Source organism: Plectropomus leopardus, chromosome 3 (assembly GCF_008729295.1).
Source record: "Plectropomus leopardus isolate mb chromosome 3, YSFRI_Pleo_2.0, whole genome shotgun sequence".
Classification (NCBI taxonomy): domain Eukaryota; kingdom Metazoa; phylum Chordata; class Actinopteri; order Perciformes; family Serranidae; genus Plectropomus; species Plectropomus leopardus.
This window is the reverse complement of record NC_056465.1, coordinates 17,430,945-17,456,401: the sequence shown is the minus strand read 5'-3', so window position 1 is coordinate 17,456,401 and position 25,457 is coordinate 17,430,945. Positions and strand designations below refer to the sequence as shown.

Below are 25,457 nucleotides of genomic sequence, written 5' to 3'. Positions count from 1 at the left end.
ATTTGTTTCAATGGAAACTACATTTTGAAGCCTTAAGTAAAATTAAAAGTATGCCTCAGATTAAAATAACAATTTATCCAGTCTTTTTTCTTTCAATTGGGTGTCTAATATGACACTGGACAGTCTGATGTAAATCAGTGCATTATTTGAATTACCACTTTCAACCTGCCACTACACATACCCAGGTGGAAATGAAAAGATTGTACTGGTGCAATATGTAACAAACTACTGTGCAAATGAAAAGCAGCTGGTACATTGTAAAAGGATGGATTGTAAATAACTGTCCTGATTGCTTGTTTATCTGAAAAACACCTGAAATAGAGCCGATCTTTCACAACATGCACATAGTTTCATCACTTTAAGCTGGTGACATCAGAAAGTGATGTCAGGTCAACAGTGGGTACCATTTCTTTTAAATTCTGAATTACTAAACTAATATACAATTACTGCATTTTCAATAGACATCCACAGTTTTTGTTTTCTAAAGTCAGATTTAACCCTGAATGAAATGATAAATTTCACTTCTAAAGCTTCACTGAATGCCTGAAAAATCTCATTACCACTCACCAGTCTGTTCATTTCATAAGAAAAGCCAAAACATTGTTGTCATCAGTTCCTGTGATATAAAAGACCTTAATGCGATATGAATGAAATGGCTCAGATAAATTCTCCCATTGATTTCTCTATATTTCCACACTGTAATGACAAGGCACAGGGTTGCCCTCCACAGGCAGCAAATGGACATAACAGAAATAAAAGGATACATTCTTAACAAATACCTTGCCTACAAAGTAACCAATAACTAACCACAGGGACTCGGTTGCGCTCTCAACAACTTGCGGAGGACGATCATTACCCAAACATTTTCTTTCCGACTCTCTAACTTCCTTCACCTCTCTACTTTGTTTTCTCCCTCTCCTCCTTTCTCTTTCCCCCACCGCCTCCCTCTGCAGCTCAAAGTTATTGATAGTTTAAAGTTATGGGCTAATAATAAGATGGACACTGCATGGCCAGGAGCCTATTATACCCAGGTAATGGATAGTGAGGGGGTTTTGAATGACATTGCCCAAAGATTGGATGACGAAGGGTGGAGCGATTTATGGGCTACCCAAAGAGGCCCCCGTCCCTCTTTTCTCCCACACACACACACGCACACACAGCACCCTGTGCTATCTATCTCTAGCTTGATAAGGAAGCAGATGAGGCATGCCTGTATTTATGGTGAAGATGTTCATAAAAACTACTGGCTCAGAGTAGAAAGTTAGAATTGACTCAGAGGAACAGCATACTAGCTCAAAACTTTGTATGCATCTGGTTTGTGCCATTCAAAGCAAACCAATTGAATACATTTTTTGTTTTGTTTTTGATGATCTTGGTTGAAATAAAGAATGCCATAACTTTACTGTATCGTGATTTTTTACTATCTAACTGTTGGGCTTTAGAGATATCTTAAAACCCCACTAATTTCAAAGATACACAGATGTTGTTGACAAAATTATCATTTCACTCCCTCCAAATGAATGCAGTGTTGTTTGACTTTTTAATTCTACTGCAGGGTTTCACACACATTCATTTATTTGTGGCAGCTCACACTGATCAATACATCTTCCAGCACAAATTGATTTTATATTTTGAAGCTGGACTGTTCATTAGGTGTGCTACTGGAATATATACACCATTCAATCATGCATAGCACCACACTCTCGGAGCGCAGAGTGTACTCTGGGCACAGATTGAGCAGAACTAGTAGAAGCTTGGGTAGAGTGAAAATGAAACTTAATGGTTAATTGCGCTGGGTCTGAAAGTTTTAATTCACTCACCTCAGCGGCAGCTGCTTCTCTCATCCATCAATCTAAACTGATCAACTGTGACTGAATCAACTGATCAGTTATCCACCCCAAGACTCAAAATCTACAAACTGCTGCTGAGGAGAAAAAAAACTCATGAAAGGTTCAGCCAGTGCTGTGTTCATGACCTTGCAAAAAACGTCAAAATTTACAGAGAATAATAAAAAAAAAGAGGATCACATACGCAAAAAATTGGGGGGAAAAAACAAAAAAACTGGAAGTTTCCTGAGTTTAGTGAAAATACCTCTACAGAACAATGTATTTATTAATCTGAACAACAGATGCAAATAAGGTGTTTCATAAATGACCAGCAGACTAGTTAAGACAAAAGCAAACATTCTCTGTTATCTTATAAACATTAAACAACTTCTGTGCATAAGCGATTAAGTGAAATAGACACAGGTATGTCCTGAAGGCTACTTCCACTCAAACTGAGTGTTATCTGCCATCACTTAATGAAACACAAGTAAAAAGCCCTGGTTGCTGAGGTCAGTGCAGCAGACATGCATTTATGCCAGGTCTGCAGTATATTTACTCAAAATGGCCTGCTCAGGTCTCTATTGAGAGAAATAACAGCAAAAGCAGAGATACCTCAGCCCGTGTTGTCAGAATGGAGGGGAAAGAGGAGGAGTAGGGAGGGCATGAGGGAGTGCAATGAAAAAGGCTTGTCAACATTATCTGTTTTATTGATTTAACAGTAAAGGCTTGCCACTTAAGCTTTATGTTGCTTTGGCTGGCCCCATTGAAAATACAACAGCTGCAAATAAAAAACGATTTCCTAAAAAAAAACTTGAGCATTTTTATTTATTTATTTTTTATTTTTATCTCCTGCTTCATGGCTCAGGTTTTGCATGTATTATTGTTAAGGTTTCACACATTTCATCATCTTTATGAGTAGCCATTATAGTGGGACTGTGCTACACTGTGCTCTCCCTCCCAAAGGGATCAATGGCATTGAAGAGGGTAAGACTGTGTTCAACAGGACAACAGCAGTCTATTATTATACGGGGTCTAATTAATGTATTGGATCATTCAGGAAAAGGAAAAAATACTCCACTACAAGACTTCAGCCACAGTAAATGCCCTGTTAAAGGTACAGTTCACTCCAAAATTAAAAAAAATATATATATGTATTTTTTTCTTGTTACCTGTAGTGCTATTTATCAATCTAAATAGTTTTGGTGTGAGTTGCCGATATTGTCCTCCTCTTTTATACAATGGAAATAAACGGCACTTAACATTTGGAAAATTCAATTCTTTACAATTTGTCAAGATAATCCATAGACCTTGTTATGAGCAGTTTCATTTGGGAAATATTTTCTTTATACCGAACTACACCCGCAAACCATATTGCCATGCAGACTAAAGCATGCATCTACTCATGAACGAGAACATTGTACCTGCGACAGTGCAAGGTGAGTGAAACTCTTGAAATCAGACCAGTGCAGTGACACGGATGGAGGATGTAGTTCGGTAGAGAGAAAATAGTTTCTAAAAGAAACTGCTCACAACAGCGACCTGTCAATCAAGATAGATCCCTAACACAGCTCATCTAGTCAGATCCACCCCTTGCTTCTCCCCTCTTATTTGAATTTAGTCACTAATGACACAAAAAAACCAAAACAAAATAACAACAAGATTGCAACAGCCAAAATAACAAATTTAAGGCTTCAAAATGGTGGTCCACAAACCAATGGGTGATGTCACAGTCGCTAACTCCACTTCTTTTATACAGTCTATGGACCAAAGTGATGGACCGATGAACCAGCAAACAGACCGACATCGTCACACCTAGAGCCATGCCTCTAGCATGCCTCTAGCATGGCTAAAACTATGTCAATACTCCTTTTCTGCACAGGTTTTGCAATTCAAGGTCTTTTATCGTGCAAAAAAATAAAAGCAAACATGACCAGCACAGATGTTTGAGCACTTTTAGCTGATGAACAAAATTGCTTGCTAAAGCAAAAAATAACGTATCTTCAGATCTATTATGATGATACATTTGGCATGGTATCTAATATTTTTCATGGGAAAATCATATGTTGCAAGTGAAAAGGATCTTGTGCGTTTGTTATTAGAAGTCATCCTGCCAGTATCACAGCTGGACAGAAAAAAAGAACGTCACCTCCGGAAATGCCATAGCAAGATCAAATCAAAGGAGAATGTTCCAGTTACGTGCAAACTATCCAAATTAGTGAATCGAAACACGGCCACAGTACAGCGATAAATACTTTAGCTCAAGATGGATGGAAATTCTTTCAAAACACACAGGATCTTGAGAATTACTGCTCCCATGCAGACCAGAGATCAGAGAGGTCAACAGAGTGTGTCATTGGAGCAGCTTGGTGCCTGGTAGGGTTTCTGTTGTGTCCTGACCTGTTGAGGCTTATTAAAGACACACCATTTAGCTCTATTATGCCAGAGCAGCGGGTTATTACTAGGGGCCTCTGACAGCTACTGAGAAACCAACTCAACCCACACAAAACACATGTAAAATGACCTGGTTTATTTATTTATTTATTTTAGGAATATATTGGCATTTTCTTTCCCTGTGCAGCATGCATGACCAAAGGAAGAAATAAGCAATGCAACGGCATGCAAAAGAGGTAGCACAAGGCCAGATGTTGGTATTTACTTCAAATTGGGTTGTTGATGTTGTGCTGAGAAGAGACAATTGAGGAACATGTCTTAAAAGGAGGCCAACTTGTTGGAAAAAAAATGCACTTGTTTTTATTTGTTGTTCTTTTAATTTTATTTACAATCTGTTATATGCCAGAATTCTAAGAAGTGATCTGATTAAGAGGACAGGAGAATATAACGATTAATTAACAAGGATATTTTGCACTGTTACAATTAAACTGAGTCAAACCGATTGGCAGAAACGCACATAAATAGACTGCTAGAGGAAGGCAGAAAGACATACAGAAAAATTGCTGACAGACAGGTGGACAGATGAACAAAGAGAGACAGACATACAGATGCATGAACCAGAAAAGAAATCCATATGACGTATTATCGTGTGAAGCAGTAAAGTCGTATAATAAGAGCCCAGAAAAACCTTCAGTATTAATTACTGTCGACACGGAAAAAATATAATTAGATATGAGGAGGAAACAGAAACTATTTATGGCAACCGAGGGGCCTTGCTTAATGATCAGACGGCAGCTAAAACCTCTATTGATTTTCTCGTTAAATATACAGCTCAATTAAAGATACAGCTGATTAAAAGACGACTACAAATCGCAGTGGTGGATCTCGACATGCTGGGGAAGCTGGGTAACATGGGGCCGTCTGCTGCAGTCAGAGAATTACATGATTTCATCCTCACCTCCTTCATCATTGCAGTGCAGCGGGAAATAAGCCACAAAGGTATTTTCCATGTGAAAACCAATATTTCACAAAGTCGTGGCCATCTTTAATTGGAGCTGTGATGACCACAGGTATTCTATGTCTGGCAGAATATGTTATATTTTTAAATGTATATTCATACAGAACCTATAAAAAGTATTCCTGTCTCAAAATATGTGACAAAGCGACCCGTTAACTTTCAGCACTAAAAGCAAAACATCAACGCTGATGAGCCACAAACAACAACAATAATGCTGACCTCTGAATACATAAAGCAGAAATTATCAAACAATACAAATCAACTTCCCTTGTTAAAATGAAGCACCTGCTTAACACAAGCCAGACCAAGGCTCTTTCCCCTTTCTGCCTCAGCCTTGTCACTGACAAATAAAAACCTTGACAGTCTGTGTACCCTTACTACGAGAGAAGGGAAGAATTACAATGTATAATGGAAAACCTTTCTGTTTCTCATTGAAGAAAAAAACAGTTTAAGGTCTATAAACTGTGAAGTTTATTTAAAGTTGCTCACAAGTTTTAGCTGTGGCATTATTTAGCCTTACATTTGTTCTACTTATTTTCAGGATGCCTGTTTTCAATAATGTTTACACAGAAAAATTCAAGTTGTATGTCTGTGATCTACGATGCTGCATCTGAGAGAGAAAGAGTGATGCTTGCTTGGATTTAGGTATTTCAAAAGCCCAGTCAGTCATTTTTGACAATAAAAATTAGAAGAATATTTACATTTGCAAAAACAATATGCCTGTTATCTCCCCTTTTCTGCTTCCTCTGTTGTTAGCTCTTGTGTTAAAAGAAATATTATGTTTACATTGGGATCACAGATTTTGCCTTCAAATTATGATTTCTTCTTCTCTATCGTGCCTGCATGTCTCTGTGTTCATGTAAAGGCCTTGTCTGATCAAAAAATGTAAATCTTTCATATGACAAGCACAAAATTTTGCCTTCATGTGACTATTACGCTTGTTATATGTCTTTTTATGGCATATTTTATTTTATTTTATTTCTTTGTAAAACCAAAGCACTTCTTCATTAATGGAATGTGTAATTCATTTTTCACTCAGTGATGGCAACAAGTGTGTGTGTGTGTGTGTGTGTGTGTGTGTGTACCTGTAGTGAGTTTAGGAGGATGAAGATGTAGGCCATGACGATGGAAAAAGGCACCAAGACACCACACAGCCATGTCAATCCAAGGATAGGCAGCAACACCAACACTGCTTTCACTGCAGCCCTGTGCTCACAAGCACGCGTCCACACGCACATAAGCAAAGAGACAAACAGCACAAGAAGGTAAGCATATGTACATGCGTATCGGCAAACACAAAACACAAAAATAAAATTCAATTCAAATACACACACACACACACACACACACACACACACACACACACACACACACAGACACCATAAAGTCTCTGAACTATTTGACTGACTGACTGAGCTGAACTTACACCACACCAGATAATATTAATTTAAGAATTAGTTAAAAATTGTACTTCCTCCTCAGCTCAATTCTAGGTTTCCCAACTTTTCAGCTCTTTTTGGACAAAACTGAGCGGCTTTGGCAGGCTGCTTGTTCCATATACAACACTGTGCGGCTGGAAAGGCTCATGGGGTGACAACTTCCCACCTTAAATCCGCCTTAATTCTGTTTAGAGTGGAATTATCTTCCCGCTCAGGTGACCGCCAAACCGCACCAGCTGTGTGTTCGTGTGTGTATGTGTGTGTGTGTGTGTGTATGTGACATGGCAGGCGGCAAGCAGCGGAGGAATGTGTTTGAGTTTCCGAGACGGCTGCCACCCAGGGGTGCCAAATGGTTCAAGGCCTGCTTTGAGAACCTTCATAAAGCACCTACTGTGAGCCCTGGTGGCCTGAGGTAGTGAAAAACATATACACTTTAACATAATTTTCACTGATAGGATCATATACAAGCCTGCTGGGGGAAATCTACTGGATCACACACTGCAGAGTTTTTATGAGCTAACAGTTGTGCCAAAGTGACAGAAGCGGAAGACGACTGCAAAGATATGGCCGAACAAGATATTGTTTCTGCATGAACATCGAGGTGCCATAGTCAGAAAGAATGTAATGTGAGGTAAGTTTAGCCAAACCCGAAACTGGTAATGTTAACTTTTCATAAGTATCTGATAAGTCACGTGCAGTTTTTTCGGCTGATTGAAATAAATCACAATCCTCAATAATATAACAGGCAGATGTAGAAGAAAACAAACAAACAAACAACTGTATTGTGTGGATATATAGCATATGGAGCATACAGAGCGGCAGAAGTTAAATGTTAAATCAATATTTTTTTTTTTACTTAATTTCACTGTATAATGCAAAACCCAAAATGCTGCAGTTTTGCATACATCTTTTTCATTATCATGTAACCCAAGGAAACGACACATGTTGGATGATTAAATACAGTATATAAAATTAAAATTGAAACGTTTATATTGCATGCCAAAATTGTAAAAGATAATATATTTTTCCATCCAAATAATTTAGAGATCATTTTAGAGTATCAAAATTTAAATTAGGGTTTGATAACTTTTTTTCAATGGACAGTAAAAGTGCCACTAATTTTGGACTGCAGCTACTGAGATACAATATTAAGTGATACAATATACATGAGTATGTGATTTTTTTATGTATAAAATGTAAAGAATTATATAACAAAACTAAAGGGATAAGACGCTTTACTAAATTAACTGTTTTGATGCAAGGTTTTAGAAATAATACAGTGTCAACACACTGGAACTAAATAGATATGACAGGTCAATAAGACCTTTAAATTTTTAAAAAGGCAATACTGGCCCAACACATCAGAAAACTCATATCAGAATAATTTTTGTATCAACACTGAAAGTTACCAAAACACTATGACCTGAGATATTTAATATATGACTGAAGCTTGAAGCTTTTACATAAAAAGCACCGATGCAATCCATTCAAAATGTATTCCTATATAGTTTGACAAATGAGGCTCGCTGTTTTAAAATGACAAATCCCATATGAAATCCTCCAGCTGATTTTTATTTGACGACCACTGACTACACTTGTCTGCTTCAAGGCCTGTGGCCTAGGTGGATAATCTAAAAAAAAAAGAGGGCAAATTGCGCCTCCCTGTGGTTTGTACCTGATTTGTTCATAGGCTTGATCCACAGGACTTGCGCCCATGGCCAACATGATCGACCTTCTCTTGGCTGTGGAGATGGTGATGACCACCACCCTGGTCAGTACCATGATATTCACCTGGAAAGAAAACAGGAAGAAAGAGAAATGAGAGGAGGCAGACAAAGTGACAGAGAGACGTGTCTGGAAGAGAGGTGGTGGACTAAAATATGAGAGAGTAAAGAAAATCTATATCAAAACAGAGACTAAAAAACATGAGGAAAAGTGGAGCACTACAGGAAATAATTACAAGTACACCATGGATAAATGTGTATTTTGTATTTTAGCTATTTCAACCTGAACGAACCACATAATTAGGATTGTATTTTCTAACCATGATGATGAAGATGACGGGCCCAGCAAAGCCCCAGATGATGCCATTCTGGACGCTGAGCCAACAGTAGCCGTCGGCCGAGTATTTGCCTGAGGCTGATGCCAGCGTGATGGTGACTATCAGCACCGGCAGACCTGGAGGGAGTGAGTGAGGGGAATAAAAGAAAAACAGAGGAGGAGGGGAATAAGGGGGAAGAATAAAAGTACCAAGACACAGATAATCATCAAGAGGAAGGGATAGGATCAAAATGCAGAAGGGAGAGGAAAATAGAGGCACATTTAGAGTCCACTGTGATTCAAATGTTCACGAACATCAGACAAACTAAATATGAAAAATGTGGTCTTTAAAATAAATTTACATCAGATTTATGTTAATCCAAAAGAACATGTAATAAATAACAATTTGGCAATCTGACTCATTGGTTTTACTTTCAATATTTTATCAAATCCTTTCTTGGATTACAAAATCCTCAACAAAACTCATTCACATTCACAGCACGTGTGTGAAGAGAGTGTATCTCATATTAAGCCGTAGTACCCCAGCCGATGAGATAGTAATACTTCATGTGACGATCCTCGCTTAGGTTGACTGCGACCACCTTGCTCCAGAGCAGCAGACCCTCCACCAGCATCCAGCTAAATGCTGCCATGAAGAAGAGATGCAGCAGCGCGGCCACAAGTGTGCACGCCACCTAGACAACACACACCAAGCCATGCAGACAGAAACATGTTATAAACTAATCCAATTGACAGTAATAGGTAGAATTTACTTTAATCCCAATGTCAAAAGCATACCACGCATTTAGTGTCTTTTCGGCAGTGCAGGTGAGGGTTTATGTGCATTACTCTGCATTTATGGTCACATAATTTGCAAGGGTCAGTTTTGTGTGGAAATTTGTATGCCTCCAAAAATTCAAATATGCATCCAGATCTACACCTGAATATGTCTTGTACAGTCAACATTTTTATACAATTATATTTTGAAAATTAAAACTCTTTACAATAAGGTTTTTGTAAACACAAGTACATTCTCCGAACAAGCAGTAATCCAACTCCACAACACGGTTCCTACAGTTTAAGGCAAGCAGGATTTAAGACTTTTTAAATGTCACTTGAAAGTCAATTCAATTCTACAATAACCAACTATGAGGGAAAAAAACATGAACTGACATGAATTACTTAAGCTTGGGGATAATTTGCCCAAATATTTATTGTTACATAAAGCGGAACTTTTTGGCAACATCTATACGTGAGACATTTCCCATTGTTTTGAGATTTTACAGTGCAACAATCAGGACAAAAAAATGATTCATAAAAAACCTCCTTTGCATTTTTAAGACTTGTAAAAAATACTTCAGACATTTTAAAACTAATTAAGGACTTATTGACAATTTAATTCCTTTTAAGACTTCTCAAGGGTCTGAAAAAAAAATGGTCTGACACTACAACATTCAACTAGATGGATAATTTAAAGAGGAGTTAATGTGACACATTTCACTTTTCATTGCCAACAAAAGATAGGAGTGGCTTCTGTCCTGAGACACACAAACACAAAATGTCAAAGGTTAAATAACTATCTGTTGCTGATGGATGGTTTAGGGGCAGTTCATGACCACGGAGGTGGCCAATAATATCTCATTTACACCACTTAAAATCCCAAACACAAACGTTACTGTTTGTTGTTATGGAAATGTCCATTTCCAAATCTCATTCATAATGTAACAGATTTTACATTGCAGAAAAACTAAGAACTGTGTTGGAAATACATTGTCTTATTCTTATCTTCCATCATCAAATGTATGCAGTGACACCGGACGACTAGCTGTCCTCTGCTATGAAGCATCCTTAACAGAACACTACAGCCCCCAAACTAATCCATTGTAAATAGCTCTGTATGGCTCGAAACTGTGTGTTAAAATCTGAAAAAATGACCTCCCTGATGGTCAGTCAGCCTATATATACATATAAAACCACTTGATGGATTTCCAACTAGCGACCACCTGCTCCCAGGGGTGAAGCCCACCCTGACATGACCTGGGGTCAAAGGACCAGGGGTCAAAGCAACTACAGGCTATTGGGCGACTACTGGGAGACTGAACCATGTGATGGATATGACATTAGTGACCACTTATGTTACATCCAATGCAAAAGCATTTGTTTTACTGGGATCCCCAGTATGGATTTGGATTTTAAGTCTTATCAAGGTAGCAATTAAAACACAGTGTTGTGGGTTAACATTTGATTTTATAGACAGGTAGGCAATTTTCAACAAAGCTTGTACTGTTCGTGCCTTTGGTAGTGAAGAAATGAGTATTGAGATGAGTATTTTTTATATAATATTTTTTTGTTAAAATCTTTCCGATAACTGTTGTTACACAAAAATATGTATATTTTGTTGCTCCCACTGACAATCTCATGCAAAGTCTGACAGAATCCAATATTCTGTATCCTTCAACAGATCAGCGAGTGAATTCTGTCGTACTGTCTGTCATTCCCTTTAATGTGTCCCCTTTGTATTACCCTGTCTGCCCTTTGGTATGACAGCATCACATCCTGTGTATTGATAGATAAAAGCAGATGCCTGTACCTTGTTGTGAATGGCCGAGCCGCTGCAGAGCAGAATCACCTGGGCACAGATCAGAGCAATGAACAGGTTCTTATGGATGGACGTCCTGTCGGATTTGGGGATACTGAGAACAGAGACAAAGATAACTTTAAATTTAAAGTAAAAAAAGTTATATATATTTATATTTATTATATTTTTTTAACAGATCTTGCTAAGTGTCTGCTTGCCTTAAAAAGTGAGGGGATCACAAACCCAAATAGGATTCATCCTCTGTTTACAGTGACCATCTGTATCAAATATAACATCAGTCCATACAATCATCACTGTTACTTAAGCACCATTTTTAATGCAGGACTTTTACTTGTCAATTAAGAGTAAGAGTATTTTCTCAGTGTGGTATTTGTACATTTACTTCAGTAAAGAAGCTGTTCCTTCACCACTGGTGATCACCCAATATTTCCATCCCTATAGTGACTAAAGATTTTCATTTTAAAATGTAAACACTTTAAGGTGACTCGACTCTGATTAGCTTCAGACAGTTTATGGATTCTACTTGTTGTAAACTTACCACCATGTTGATTATATTTCTGTATCACTTTTTTTAATTTATTCCTTTATTTCCATTGTTGGTCTGAAGGTGAGATGTATCACACATAAACTCTGAATTCACAACTACTGTTTTAATTTGTTTTCCCATATCTTTTATGGTTGCATTGATATTTGATCAATATTATGCTGGAAACCAGTGTATATTCCATTCATGTACCAAACAAACTTTCATTGCACCATCTCATACAACACACAAACTGCCTTAAATGGGATGAATGTTTCCATTTCACGTAACAAATGAAACAGACAGCCAAATCTGGTTTAGAGAGGTAAATGAACTGAGGAGTCTCTCATTACCTCCTGATGGATTCAGCCTATTTAGACTCATTTCATATCTGCATCACTGCTTGTGACCACCATAATTTCATGGTGTGATTACCCATCCATCTATGGACATGTGTACCTCTGCTTTGTCTATGTGTGTGTGTGAGGGTGTGTATTTAAGTACACATATGCATGTACATCATACACCAGCCAATGTGTGAAATGCATGGCTGCACACTCTGATTTCAGGACAGTCATAAATTGTCAGGGCAGCTCCTCTGCAGCTGATTGTGATCCCTCAGTGACCCTAATGTTAATTAACAGCCGCAGAATGCTGCTATAAACCTTCACAGTGGACTCACATGTAGAGCTCAGTAATTACTGGATTAGCACAAGTCAATACTCATAACAGCCTTAGGAACAGAGCACAAGCAATACAGTGCCAATAAGTTATCTCTCTCTTTTAACCCTTTGAATCCTGAGCAAATTAGCTTGATTCCTTTCAAAAACGTGTAATCAATGAGCAACTTAACAAAAAACGCCTGAAAATTAGCAAGAATTTCATTGTATTTTATTTTTTGCGGATAATATCTAATGATCCCTCCTGACTATTTTACTAATATTTGCAATTTACCTGAAAATTCTTGTCAAGTTGCTCATTATGTTTTTTTCCCCATGTTTTGAAAGAAATCAAACCAATTTTCACAGGTTGCAGAGATTTAAATATTCGGAAAGTCTTACATTGGCAAATGGGAAGTCTGTACCTTGAAGTGACTCTCATGGTTGCTTAGATTCCACACAAGTGTCAAATTGTAATGAGTACTTTTAAAGCTTCTGAAATTCTTATCCATGGTGTACTTGCAATTATTTCCTGTAGTGCTCTACTTTTCCTCATGTTTTTTAGTCTCTCACTTCTCATGTTCTCAACACAGAAAAAGTCAGATTTAAATACTGAATATCAGCTCAATTTATAAGTTATTAATGTTGAATACACTCTTATATACAGTGTGTGTAATTCAGCTCTCGTTTTTCAATCAATGTCTGACATATACTTGTTAAATGTATTTGGCTATACACACAAAAGGCGCTGACTGAGGCGGAGTTGTATGCATTGGCTCAAACTGACAGTAACCAGGCAGATATGTTGGCATCGTAGGTGAGAGGGACAGGAGAATCAACTACTCACTCCAGCACAGTAAACAGCATCAAGGTCACCACCAGTGCACACAGAGACGCGCCAGAGCCGATGAACGTCAGTTTGGTTAAAATAAGCTCTTCCTCAGGACTCCACTGGGGACAGGAGAGAAATGTAGTAGTGAGGGAGATGGAGAGAGGAGAATGCTGTCAAACAATCACAGGTTTGACCCGTCTGATGCTTTCTCAAAGGCACTGAATTCATACATCCTTGCTTAATCTGAATAACAGATAAATGCCAAATATTTAAAAAATGGCAAAGTGCCGAAGTTGATTTTATTTTTTCTTTATTTTACTTCTGTTTATGTACTTTTGATAAACAGAAAGTACAGTTCAGTGCATACTGTAAAATAATAGGCACACTAGGAGTGACACCTACTGGGAAATATAGCGTACTACAAATCCTACCAACAATTTTAGAGGTCAAAGACAACAACCAGGATTTTGATTTCAATAAGCAACATTTTCACCAGGAGGAAAATAACAGCTATCACATATTATCAACATGACATACATTCTAAAATTTCACAACACCAGTCACAACCTTAACCACAGTTTAATTCTGAGGTTTAACTGTCGGATTTATAGTTAACATTTTCTGTCATGCAACCTTTTGTTAAATGACTGAACCACAAATCCGCTCACAAGTTACCTTTGACTCCAGGTAATTCATCAGCACTGCAAAGTTGGTGGTGTGGTTACATAGACAGGAAGTGACACCAGAGCCGGCAAAAGTTACCCGACAACCATCACTGGACCAGCTATTGGTATGATTATGCCTGTATGAAATAATACACAAAAACATACACACAAAAACATCAATCAGTTTCAGGGAGCTGAGACATTTAGTATTAAACATTAAAAATATATATACATGTCTAAGGGCATCTTGATTTGGAATGAAACATTATGCATATTTACATCACATTTGATTTATGTGTTTAAGATAAAAATTTATAGCATCAAAAAAGTGAAATCTGTCTTTAAAAATTCTAAGTACACAAGAAGAGACCACCTCTTCATCATTTACCCAACAGCCTCAATCTCTATTGCAACAACACATTCACTTATCAGAATTGTTTATGTGACTGTTGTTGAACAAACTCACATTAAGCTGAAATTCCAAAAGGCACAAACAGGAGTGACTCGCTGTGAATACTCCACCTAGAAACAGAAACACATGTTTGCATTTGTTTTTGTCACTCTGTCATTTTTAATATATTACCTTGGACCTTAACCAGCTAAAAGCAGCATGGATAAAAACCATGTGCTTCTTATTGGGAGATGAAATTTCTTGAGAAATGACATATTATATTTGGTGAGTTTATCAAAGGGCAACAAGTTAATTACAAATTATCAGCTATTCCCAAAGAATGGTTGCTTTTACAAATTGTTGTTGAACGTTATCATTCAACCATAGACCCTTATCCAATCTGTCATGGTGTCCAAATGTATACGGGATTATAATGGGCTTGATTATCATACTGTGTGAAACCCCCCTGAACAGTGGACTTTACCACGTGTGATGAGGAAAGGGTGTATTTGACGGCCACAGGGATGGTTTGGCCCTTGGAGGCATGACGGACGGTTGCTGATATGACAACAGAAGCCAGGTGACCCGGGAGGATTCTGGAAAGACAGACAATTTTTTACAACTTACATCTATCCAACAACTTAAAGGACACACTTAAATCCAAATTACTGGTATGCTGAACACTGACTGAATGATCCCTACTCTTTCAAAATGATGAAAGTAAAAGTGCAGGCACACAATTTTCAGTTTACTTCTTGATTTTTCATTTTTATAGTTGGTTAAGCTGTTATTAGAGAATAAGGGAATGTTTTAATAGAAAGAGAGATCTAGTTTATATGTTTTCACTTAGAATTAAGCATTTGTGAGCTTTTTGCAATATCTCTCAAGTCAAACATTTCATTTTCTGCTTATTAGATGCTAATAAGAAACTGATTTAGAGAGCTGATGAGCTAAAACATAAAAAATCCAAAAGTTACTGTAAATGAACTTAAATCAAATAAGAATGAGTTGCAGATAAAATGTGCTACTTAAACTAAGTTTGTTTGTTTCGGTGAGTTGACACTATTTCAGAACAGTCAGCCACATTTAAAGTAAAACATTACGAGGAGACAAAAGTCAAACTACAGCCCACCTTTTCCCTTTCTCTTGGTGACTCTGTGGAGGCCCCTGGGCTCCAGACACAATCTCACTCAGATGGCTGTAGTGGGTATGAATAAACATCACTTCCTCATACCCTGATTAAAGAGAGAAGAGAAGCAGAGCAAATCAATTTTATCCTTATGTGATACAAGACACTTTCCAGAGTATCTCTTCAGCTTGCAGTGTCACACTTCAACCAGAGTGAGTAATTGGGAGCAGTAGAAACATGTTATGTGCCTGTCACTTACGTTCCAAATTATGCAATACAAATATAATATGTGAGTGCATAAAATTTGAGTGCGTGGGTTAGCCTATTTGACAAATGTGTGTGTGAATGTGTGTGTTTCCTACCCAGTGTGTGTATCCTCTGGAGCTCAGTGTCAGGGATAAGCAACTCATCCTGACCACGGCTGCTGGCGGTGCGAGAGCCGACCACAGATGGCTTGAAGACTTGACTGCAGCTCTCTTCAGACAGCTTCTGCCACTTCATATACACATCTGGAAAAAAAAGACAGCAGAGGACACACAAAAGAGAGTGATTAACAGAAATGGTAACCATAAGAAGAAATGCAAGAATATTACGTATTTATTTGTGTCACAAAGCCAAGAGCTGCCAAAGGTTTGGGTCAATGACATTGCACATGGTAGTCTTGTCAACATATTAAAAGTTACTCCCTGAATTCTCAATATCTAACCACAGCAAAAACAGGGAGATGTAAGAGAACAATACAACTAATAATAGATTCAGGATAGCAGAAATATAAACAATTTTGGCGATAATTGTTGCAGACCTTGTTGTGTACCAAGATGTTTTCATTACCTATGTTCTTGGTAGAAAGTGTGAAGCCCCTTCTCTCAGCAGACAGCATGTCAGCAAGAGTTTCAGTGAGACTGTCAATGCTCCGGACAAGAGTGAATGGCCCCACGCTGACCTGTTTCAAAAATATTAAAAAGTAATTAAAAAAATAAAAATAAAATAATAATTGAGATTGACTGAGGACAAAGGACAACATACAAGGTTTAGGAAAAGTTGAGATATTATTTTACCTAATCCCTTTCAGTGGGAACGAATATGCAGTATAAACATGAGGGGGGCGGCTAGGATAAAAGTGACTGTTGCGTTGAATCTGAGCTACAAATAGGGTTTTAGACAACCAAGACACAACTTTTTTTTCTGTCTGATTACAATGCAATGCTAAGTCCTTCAAATGGTACTTCTAAGCTGTTATTTTTGGGTAATGTGTACACTACATCGATGAACTATAAAAACAGGCTCTGCAAATCAATTCAATCTTATTATCCTTTCCCATCAAAATTAGTGTGTTTATGTGTAAATGTGGGAAAACCTGCTAAAAATAGCCAATAAACTGTTTGACCATTGCCAGTAGACCTGAACTGTGCGTACACAGCTTTGCAGTAGAAGAGAATGCCCCTTCGTTTTTCTTCTAGTGTGGCATGTTTAACGTCACAAACACATGGGACAACAGGGTTAGTAAACAGAAGAAAGCAGCATGGAGCCCAGTGAAAATGTTCTTTCAGACTCAATGATGACTAATTTCAAACAACGTTTGAGCGCTGCTTTGACAGAGACAGGCTGCATTTTATTACAGCTGGACATTGTATTGCACTGAAGAATTGACGAAAGTCAGCGCATCCACCTGGGTGTCATATAAGCATCACTGCTGATTAGAGCCAATTGGAGTTAGAGCTGATAAACACCAGTGACTTCTACAGAGTCATTTGTCCTGGGAGTAATTGCACATTTAACTTTTTCCATTAAATACAAAATCCAGATGTCAATGGGTGTGAGTAGGCTTTTTGTCCACTGGGAAAGGGGCTTAGAGAACTATTTTTGGAGAAAACAGCAAAAACAGATAAACATAGGTCACCCTCTTACCCCATCCTCTGTCAGGCCCATCCACTGTGAAGCCATCTGGGGCTCCAGCATCAAACTTGCCATCTTTAGGTAGTTGGTAGCAATAGACACCATGACTTCTGCTGCGTCAGCTCCAGCAGAGTGAGAGCTAGTCAGTGCAGTCAGGTCCATCTCAATCATCTGTGTGAGGTAGAGGACGTCACTGGAGGTGAGAAGGTTTGGGTCGCCAGCTTCCACCGTATGCAGGACTGCTTGGGTCAGCTGCTGCAACAAGGCCAGATCTCTGCCTGAGGAGGTATTAACGCTCAGCTCCTCCATCACCTGAAAGAAAGGAAAGATAAGGATTTTTTTTTTAACTTTATTTTCCAAGAGAAAGGTGGTTGCAATGCACTTATGCTAATTCATTATGTCAATGTTTACACTGTTCTGGATTATTATGCACAAGTACAACAGATTCTTAGTCCTGAAAAAAAAAAACATCCAGTGGTGGGGAAGTTACTCTCCTAAGATTTTAACGTGGTGATGTTTTAACGAGCACAGTACTTTGCATGTATGGCATGCCAATTACTGCATGTCCAGTATAAGAATAATAAGTAAATCTGAAATAATTCAGGTGTCAATTCTACCATAAACATGACTCAACATTTCCTCAACACAGCCTAAATCAAACTTCATAGTCATAGAAATGTTATGTGTTGCTGCAAAGTTGTGAAATTCTTTAAGATTTTACCATATCAGGGGGCAATATTTGTCTTACTGTATCATTAAAGTGATGATGTGCTACAGACACCTAAACTTTCCAACTCACAGGTTTTGTCAGAGGATTCTTGGTCAGCCTACTGAAGAATGGTGTCAGTGGTAAACTGATAACATCCACCACTTCTGCAGACAGAAACAGAGACGAAAATAATACAATCTATTACAGCAATAGCACAAAGAGACTTGGAAATATACATAGGTACAGTGCTATGGACTATTTTACTGGATTGCATGGCAATATTTTATATATTTACTTTATAAATATATTTTATATTGTCTCTTAAGATTTGACACAGCAGAGTGAATCAGCAAATTGCATCTACAACAAAATGCATAAAAAAATGTTGATATTACAGAGAACCCCAGTGATGAGTCCTAAAACCTGGAAAGCCTTTCAGCACCTCAGGTTTCCTCGTCTCAAAGTCAATGGGATTTTTTGAATGGCTTTTTTGGTTAGAAGCCTTGAATAAGGTCTGTGGTAAACACAAGCTTAAGAGACTTTCATGGGTTTTTTTCTACAACGTAAAAATATGTCATTAAATACCCAATTTGCAAACTTTGAAACTTTTATATGTCTTCAAAAAGATGGTTGCTAACAACTGGCTAAATGAGACTATGGATCGTCATCACATCTAGCTGAGCCAAACAGCCTACAGCCGCGTAAGTGGTGTTCATTTGTGAAGATTACCTTGCCGAACATAAAGTGTAACTATCCTAAACGTTTGTTTACCACAGAGCTTATTTTCTGCAATGATCCAAAATCCAATGGAAAAATCCTAAAGGCTTTTTGACGTGGGAACCAGGGCGACATCAGCCCTGGGGAACTCCATTATTTGTACCTTTTCTAAACTGGCAGACGGCCCCTCTGAATGAGTCACATTTGTCGAAGTCCCAGCTCCCAGTAACAGGGTCAAAGATGCCACACTCTTCTTTGGGCACAGGGCTGTGGAATAACTCAAATTTGATCGTTTGATTCTCCAAAGAATTTCCGTCCAGGAAGGAATCCAAGAATGAACTTGCTAACATACTGAGGTTTCCTAGTGAGGGGAAATAAAGGGGGCAATTCTTCAGTTTTAATTCTTGAAAATGACAGAGGGACATGTCAAGATTGAATGTCATGCCAGTAACAGTAGAGTGAATGATGATAAACTTCAGAAATCTTGGAAAGTCATCAAGATTTAACTCAAGGCAGAAGAATCAGGCAGGTTTCATTAATCACAAGACAGTTCAAAGATACAATGTCGAGTCATTAACATGTGTAATAAGGCTTACATATTCTGCAATTACCCCCCCATCATCTCCATATACCTGTTGTTGCTAACATTCCCTCGCTTAGACCAGAGATTTAGTTGTCAGAGCATTTCAAAATGACCAAAACTGTTTTCTGACAACTGATATCTGCTATCCTACGGCTAGTGTAAGATAAAGTGTGTGCAAGCGGTCAGTTAGGGAAAGGTTGTGATGATGAAAAAAAATAAAGAAAATTGGTTTAATTGAGGAAACTGAAATATATACTTATGTGTGTCTGTCTGAACTGGTCTGATGAAGGAGGAAGGGGAAACTGAAGGATTCTGACAGGACATCAGGTACTGCCATGTTGGTTTAAGTCCTTTAACTGAAAGAATAAATGATAAGACCTTTAACAGCTATTAGATAAAAGACAATATAAAGACAGGTTAAAAAGGAAAAAAGAAAATCCTACACTACAGCTGAAAATCACAGACTACAGATGCGTCCTTTCTGTACGTTCAGTTCCAGCAGGCAGAGTGAGTGTTTCGGGCTCTCATTGCTCATCGGGGAGCATGATGTCAGCATGGGAGAAGTTTGTTTTGAAGGGTGGGATTCAGAGTGACGTGATTCACGAAACATTTACAAGAACCATTAGGAGCTCCAGCCAATTACAACTCTGTCCCAATCTCCTCTATTCATCAGAGGGTGCAAGCAAGAGGAAGCAAAAGAGGCTGAGATTTCCCTTTCCTTCAGTCTCATTAAACTTCCAGTAGTGCTTTATGCTGGAAAGGAAAAGAGTGTGCGCGCAAACATGTAAGTGTGTTTAGTTTCTGTGTGTAACTTTGCCAAAGCATGCCACAAATTTCAGAAAGGATTAGGACTATTTTAATCAAGCATTTTAGCTGATACCCATCAGTCATTTAATGAGTATTTGCCAATATGGAGCCCTAAAATGATGTTTTTGTTTTGTCTAGATAACACAGCTTCACAGCGTGTACTAACTAGAGCAGTGTGGACCAATGCTATCACTGAATCTAAATAGCGGCTGCTGCTTTCTATTAATTACAACTGATGAATAAAAACTTGCAAACTGAGATGTTTTTTTTAAATTCAGTGCTTGGGAATGCAGCTGAAAGTTCAGACTCATTTGAATAGAGAAAAATCCCAACACAAATTTTAGGGGAAATTTGAGAGTGAGGTTTGCAAACGTATACACAGACTATAACAACATTTCTTCCGTGTCTTTTCAAACCCTGGGTAATTGTAGCAATAGAGTGGGACACTTTTTAAAGATAATCTGGATCAGAGCTGGAAAAAAAAGATCTGGAGTACATCATGAAAAAGCCGAGGTTACACTAAGCCAAAATTCTTGGTCTTTTACAGAAAAGTATTCCTGCAGTTCATATGTTTTCACATTCTGAGCTCATGTTCTGAGCCAGTGGTTCCCAACTGCTCCAGCCAAAGGGTCCAGATGTCTCCTTTGCCATTAGTTTGAGGTCCACACCTTAGATAAAATACAACACTTGGGACCAGTTGGGAACTACTGTTTAAGCTTTGTTTTTAAAAAAAAGAATAAATTCACTTTTTGAAAGTTTTGTGAACTGCTTTTTTCTGAGCACTTCATTGTCACTGTTTCCCTTTTTCAATTAGATTAGTTGACAACAGTTTTAGTGACCCCCTGTTTAATTATTGGTATTTAGGATCAATTTCTATGTTTTATTTCTATTCTATATTCAACTTACATCATGATTGGGCCTGATAAGAAAGATTAGAGAGTGTGGGAGTTGTGGAAGATGAAACAGAGACGGGGAAGATGTGCATCTAGTTGTATCTGAAATTAATTTACAGTATTTATTTTACCCTGCTTGCAAAGCCAGATGGGTGGAGTTTACCACATCAGGCCAGTTCAGATCTTGGCATGTTACTGAAAAGTATGTAGTCCAAAATGACTTTCAAATGGTCTCTATGTGATTGTTTCGTTCTGTGTAGCAACTCCACCCAGCCCTGGTGCCAAATTATCTAAACTGTAAACAGCATTTGAAAGCAGTGCTTAACTATATCACTGGACCTTGGAGATTGACTTGAGTCTCTTTTTATGTTGTAAACCTTTCCTGTTCTTGCTGATTACATTAGCTTTTAGAGTCTGGTAACTCAGCTTTTTCATGCTGCATCCTAACAAATGTACCTTGACATGGGCTGTCTCTCCGCAGCTGCGTAAGGGAGGGGTCTATTTTCATGGCTGCTTCACTCCACTTGAACACCAGCCCAGAGGAAACGGGTGAACACAGCTTTTCCATGGTGTAGATTTCACTGCTGTTCAGCACCCGATCCCATATGTGCAGCTCGGTGATGCTCCCTGAGAATGACTCATCCCTCTTAAATGAACCCCCAAAGGTGTCCTGCTCCTGTCCGATGATGAAAAGGCCGTTTGGGCCAATGCTGTTCGAACTTAGGCGATCATCCCTAGAGACCACAAGGCCGTCAGCAAATAGTGACCATCGTCCACCATTCTGGCTCCAAGAAACGCACACAGAGTGCCAGGAGTCGTCGTGGTCAAAGGCCTCCACATAAGATCCATGAATGCCGTGGACCAGCAGAGCCAGCTTCACAGACCTGCCCTGGATCAGGTTCACGCGGAGCTGGAACTCATTAATATATGACTGGATGGAATAAGAAAATACGGCGGAGATTCCAGAGCAATTTGGATTGAAGCGAAGACGGGTGCAAACAGTCACAGAGTCCATGGAGGGGAACGTGTGCAGGAGACGGGCATGCTTCCTGTTCGAGCGCTCGTTGAACTCCAGAATCAGAGTCTCAGTGGAACCTGTAGTTTCACCCCACACAGAGAGATGACAGAGGCATTACTAAGGAGGAAAAATCCTGCCACAGCTCTTGGAAAAGAAGAATAACAAAATTCCTTTTTGAGGTCCCATTTCTACGGTAAACACTTGGGAAACATTTATTCACTATGGCTGAGAGCACTGTGTGGCAGCATCGTCAGTCCCATTTCATATTCTATTACCCTTTCGTTAAGCCAGTGAGTGGGCGGAAAGGTGTCTTGGATGAAAAAAACAATGAGCCTACTATATAAAAAGAAAGGGAGATCATTTCTTAATATAAATTGTCACAAATGGCACACTGTACCTACTTGTCAGACGTGTCATGGCTTTCCTGGCAATCCACACAGGCTGAGAGATGTTCAGGGATTTTAAAAAGCTGGCTAGCTCTTGCTTCTCTGCAGGGTTGGAGGCAGTGACTAAGGCCCCAAAACGCTGGTTACACCATTCTCCTGCACTGTTCCACTGCAGGCGATCAGGCACATACTGATAGTAGGAATCAGCGTATGTCTGGTTTCTAGTTTCAAGGGTATAGGCTGTTCAAAAAAGAGGACAGGAGTTAGAGGAATTAGTGGAGAGACCCCCAAACAGCTTGATAAAAAAAATTCAGGCTGAAATGTCTAACAGTGTTTTGATTTGTTTGTTTGACATCCCAAGGACATCTGGGGCTTCATGCTGCAATCAGTGTTATGCCTTATGGGTTAAAACCTGTGGTAAAGCAGTACAACTGCCAAAATAAAATGACTGATGGTGCCTGTGAGAGCAGGTTGCACACTTAAGTTAAATCTTCATTCAAATCTTGTGCAAATTTTTTTCAAATTTTGAGAAAATCTTCAAAATTAAAAGGGAATTAGTGTGCATTTCCAAACACTACTGATAAGTGTTGTCTGGACACATCAAGATATGCAGTTGGTGGCACTAATTTTCCGGTTGGGTACTTTTAATCTATGCAGCAGAAGAGGGCGTAACAAGACGTCATTAAAAGAGCATTAGGCAAACCTCAAACAATGGTAAACCATGCAACATATGGTATTTAAGTTTATTTCATGTGTTAAATTAAAAAACATTAGCCTCCTCATCGGCCCACACAGACCTGATGTGTTTGTGTGCCGCCATTTGTCGCCTCTTCAGTGGAGCAGAGCTTGTGTGGCTCTAACATGTTTGTTTTTTCAATATATTGACCTGTCCACTTCAGTAAAACTTACTCCCCCCCCCCCCATTTCCAATTACGATTTTTTTTAAAGATCTATATGTTGCTCTGTCTGTAGGTTGCCAAAAATGTCCCCACCCTTTGTCGGCCACAGTTAAAAGGCTGAAATTTGGCATGGAGGTGAATTGCGTGTGTGTGTGAAGGTGTGCTTCTGTTCCTTTTGTGCATGCCAATTGTGTAAAAGGGGAGCAGGAGCGTGGCCTATAACAAAAATGGCACATAACTTAACCCTCTGAAACCTAAGCAAACTTGATTTCATATAAAAACATGGAAATAAGGCAATGAGCAATGACAGAAGCAATGAGCCAAAACTTAGCAGAAATTGGTAAAAAGTACAAGAAAATTACCTGTAAATTAGTAAGAGAAATAAAGTTTTTAAAAAACCCACAGATATGACCTGGAAAAAGTGTTAAAAAATTCTGATCATTTTGTAACATCATTTGAAAAAAAGTTTGTCCGTGTCTTTGACATTTTTCCCCAGGTTTTTTTCAAATAACTTTCTAAATCTACTAATGTCTTGAAATTTGTGGAACATTTCTTAGTATTTGTTTAATTTTCCCATTGCCCCTTTTCCATGTTTTTGAAAGGTACTGTACCAATTTGCTCAGGGTTCAACATGTTAAGCACTCATGAAAGGTGTCTGAAAGACGCACAAGAAAAGTGATGTTGCTCAAGGTTTCTAAGGGTTAAATGGATCAACCGACTTCTCATGAGCCAGAGGACAGCTACTTAACTTGCCTTCAATTCAGGCTTAACTCAATAGAGAAGTAGAAAGAGACTCACCTGAAACACTGTCATAGCTGTGGAAACAAACCTGAAACATAAGTTATAAGCTTAGTTATTTGCTGGTTGTACGAAGCAACAGCTGTATATTTCAGGCCTAAAGTTAACACAAAACAGGCTACTTTCAAATGTTTGTCTTTTTTTAAATAAATAAATAAATAAATAACTGTTAGTGTTACATTTAGGCTAACTCGTGATCAAGTTCAATAGATAGCGTGGAAGATTTAGGGGCATCTATTGGTAAAAAATGGTGTATAATATTCATAATCACGTTTTCATTAGTTTATAATCACCTGAAAATAAGAATCGTTATGTTTTCGTAGCTTAGAATGAGCCCTTTATGGCTAGTCCGCCTTTTGGTTCTACAGAAGCCCAGGATGGCCAAATTAAACACTTGCTCTTGAAAAGGCCATTCGCGTTTGCGCGTCTTCGCGTCAATATAACAGGCTTTTGTGAAGTTTCAGTTTTGAAAACTCACCACTAGATGCCACTGAATCCTACATACTAGACTTAAAACTGGAGGCAAAATTACCCCTGAAGCACTGCAGGGAACTGACTGATGATTCCATTGATGATTTTAGTGACACAAATAACCGTGACTTTTTTTTCATCTCCACAACCTTTAGGCTAAGGTCTAATTAGAAAATAACTTTACACAGTTTCTTCGAATTTGGGGCTTAATTGTCAAAGAAATAAGTTGGTTAAACAGAAGTGATTGGGAAAAGGCGTTTTGCACAACTCTGAAATCTTTCTTCTTAATGAAATGTAACATTCGTTTGTCTAAAATATTCTTCAGGTGTGAAAACGTAAACACAAAGATCAAGTACTTACCAGCAGGCCTAATACATTGGGGAACAATAACCATTGCATCCTGGGGGGAAAAACAACAAAACATTTTAATCAGCTGAGAATGGGACGTAAGTTCTGCTCACCGTGGTTTCTTATATAATTTAAGCATAAAAAGCTAAACGTATCGATTTTTTTTTACCTGAACTCGTCGTCTTGATAAAAACTTTTTTGCGCGTCTTCTCATTCCAATCGCGTCGTGTCAGTGAAGGCAGCATTCAACCACTGAAGCGACGTTTTTGGGGGCTTAAATTCCTCAGTCCAAAGTTTGTAAACGTAGGTTTTCTTCTCAGCTGTGATCTGTCCGTCACTGAAGTGCAGGGGAACCCTCGATGGCTGACTCCAGAGAGCATGAGGGGAGGATGCAGAGGAAGCTGCAGAGAGGAGGAATGG

At 38.6% G+C, this 25,457-nt stretch overlaps 1 protein-coding gene across 3 annotated transcripts in view; it reads right to left on the bottom strand.

The window, feature by feature from the left end:
* LOC121965627 (adhesion G-protein coupled receptor D2) overlaps nucleotides 1-25,418 on the bottom strand; it is a 99,473-nt gene extending 74,055 nt beyond the window's left edge. For 2 of the 3 annotated variants that reach the window (XM_042515762.1, XM_042515769.1), the window contains exons 1-20: nucleotides 25,207-25,418; nucleotides 25,050-25,089; nucleotides 24,219-24,249; nucleotides 22,537-22,761; nucleotides 21,574-22,212; nucleotides 18,998-19,195; nucleotides 18,208-18,281; nucleotides 17,421-17,720; nucleotides 16,344-16,455; nucleotides 15,875-16,021; nucleotides 15,516-15,618; nucleotides 14,868-14,979; nucleotides 14,459-14,514; nucleotides 14,003-14,129; nucleotides 13,343-13,446; nucleotides 11,305-11,407; nucleotides 9,256-9,409; nucleotides 8,719-8,852; nucleotides 8,350-8,465; nucleotides 6,321-6,441 (exon numbers count right to left, since the gene is read on the bottom strand). In XM_042515762.1, coding sequence (XP_042371696.1) covers nucleotides 6,321-6,441; nucleotides 8,350-8,465; nucleotides 8,719-8,852; nucleotides 9,256-9,409; nucleotides 11,305-11,407; nucleotides 13,343-13,446; nucleotides 14,003-14,129; nucleotides 14,459-14,514; nucleotides 14,868-14,979; nucleotides 15,516-15,618; nucleotides 15,875-16,021; nucleotides 16,344-16,455; nucleotides 17,421-17,720; nucleotides 18,208-18,281; nucleotides 18,998-19,195; nucleotides 21,574-22,212; nucleotides 22,537-22,761; nucleotides 24,219-24,249; nucleotides 25,050-25,088 — 2,895 coding nt within the window. In that variant the 5' untranslated portion in view covers nucleotide 25,089; nucleotides 25,207-25,418. Of the gene's footprint in view, nucleotides 1-6,320; nucleotides 6,442-8,349; nucleotides 8,466-8,718; nucleotides 8,853-9,255; nucleotides 9,410-11,304; nucleotides 11,408-13,342; nucleotides 13,447-14,002; nucleotides 14,130-14,458; nucleotides 14,515-14,867; nucleotides 14,980-15,515; nucleotides 15,619-15,874; nucleotides 16,022-16,343; nucleotides 16,456-17,420; nucleotides 17,721-18,207; nucleotides 18,282-18,997; nucleotides 19,196-21,573; nucleotides 22,213-22,532; nucleotides 22,762-24,218; nucleotides 24,250-25,049; nucleotides 25,090-25,206 lie in introns of those variants that run through there. The other variant, XM_042515775.1, reaches the window with a different exon arrangement.
* Nucleotides 25,419-25,457: the final 39 nt, after the last annotated feature.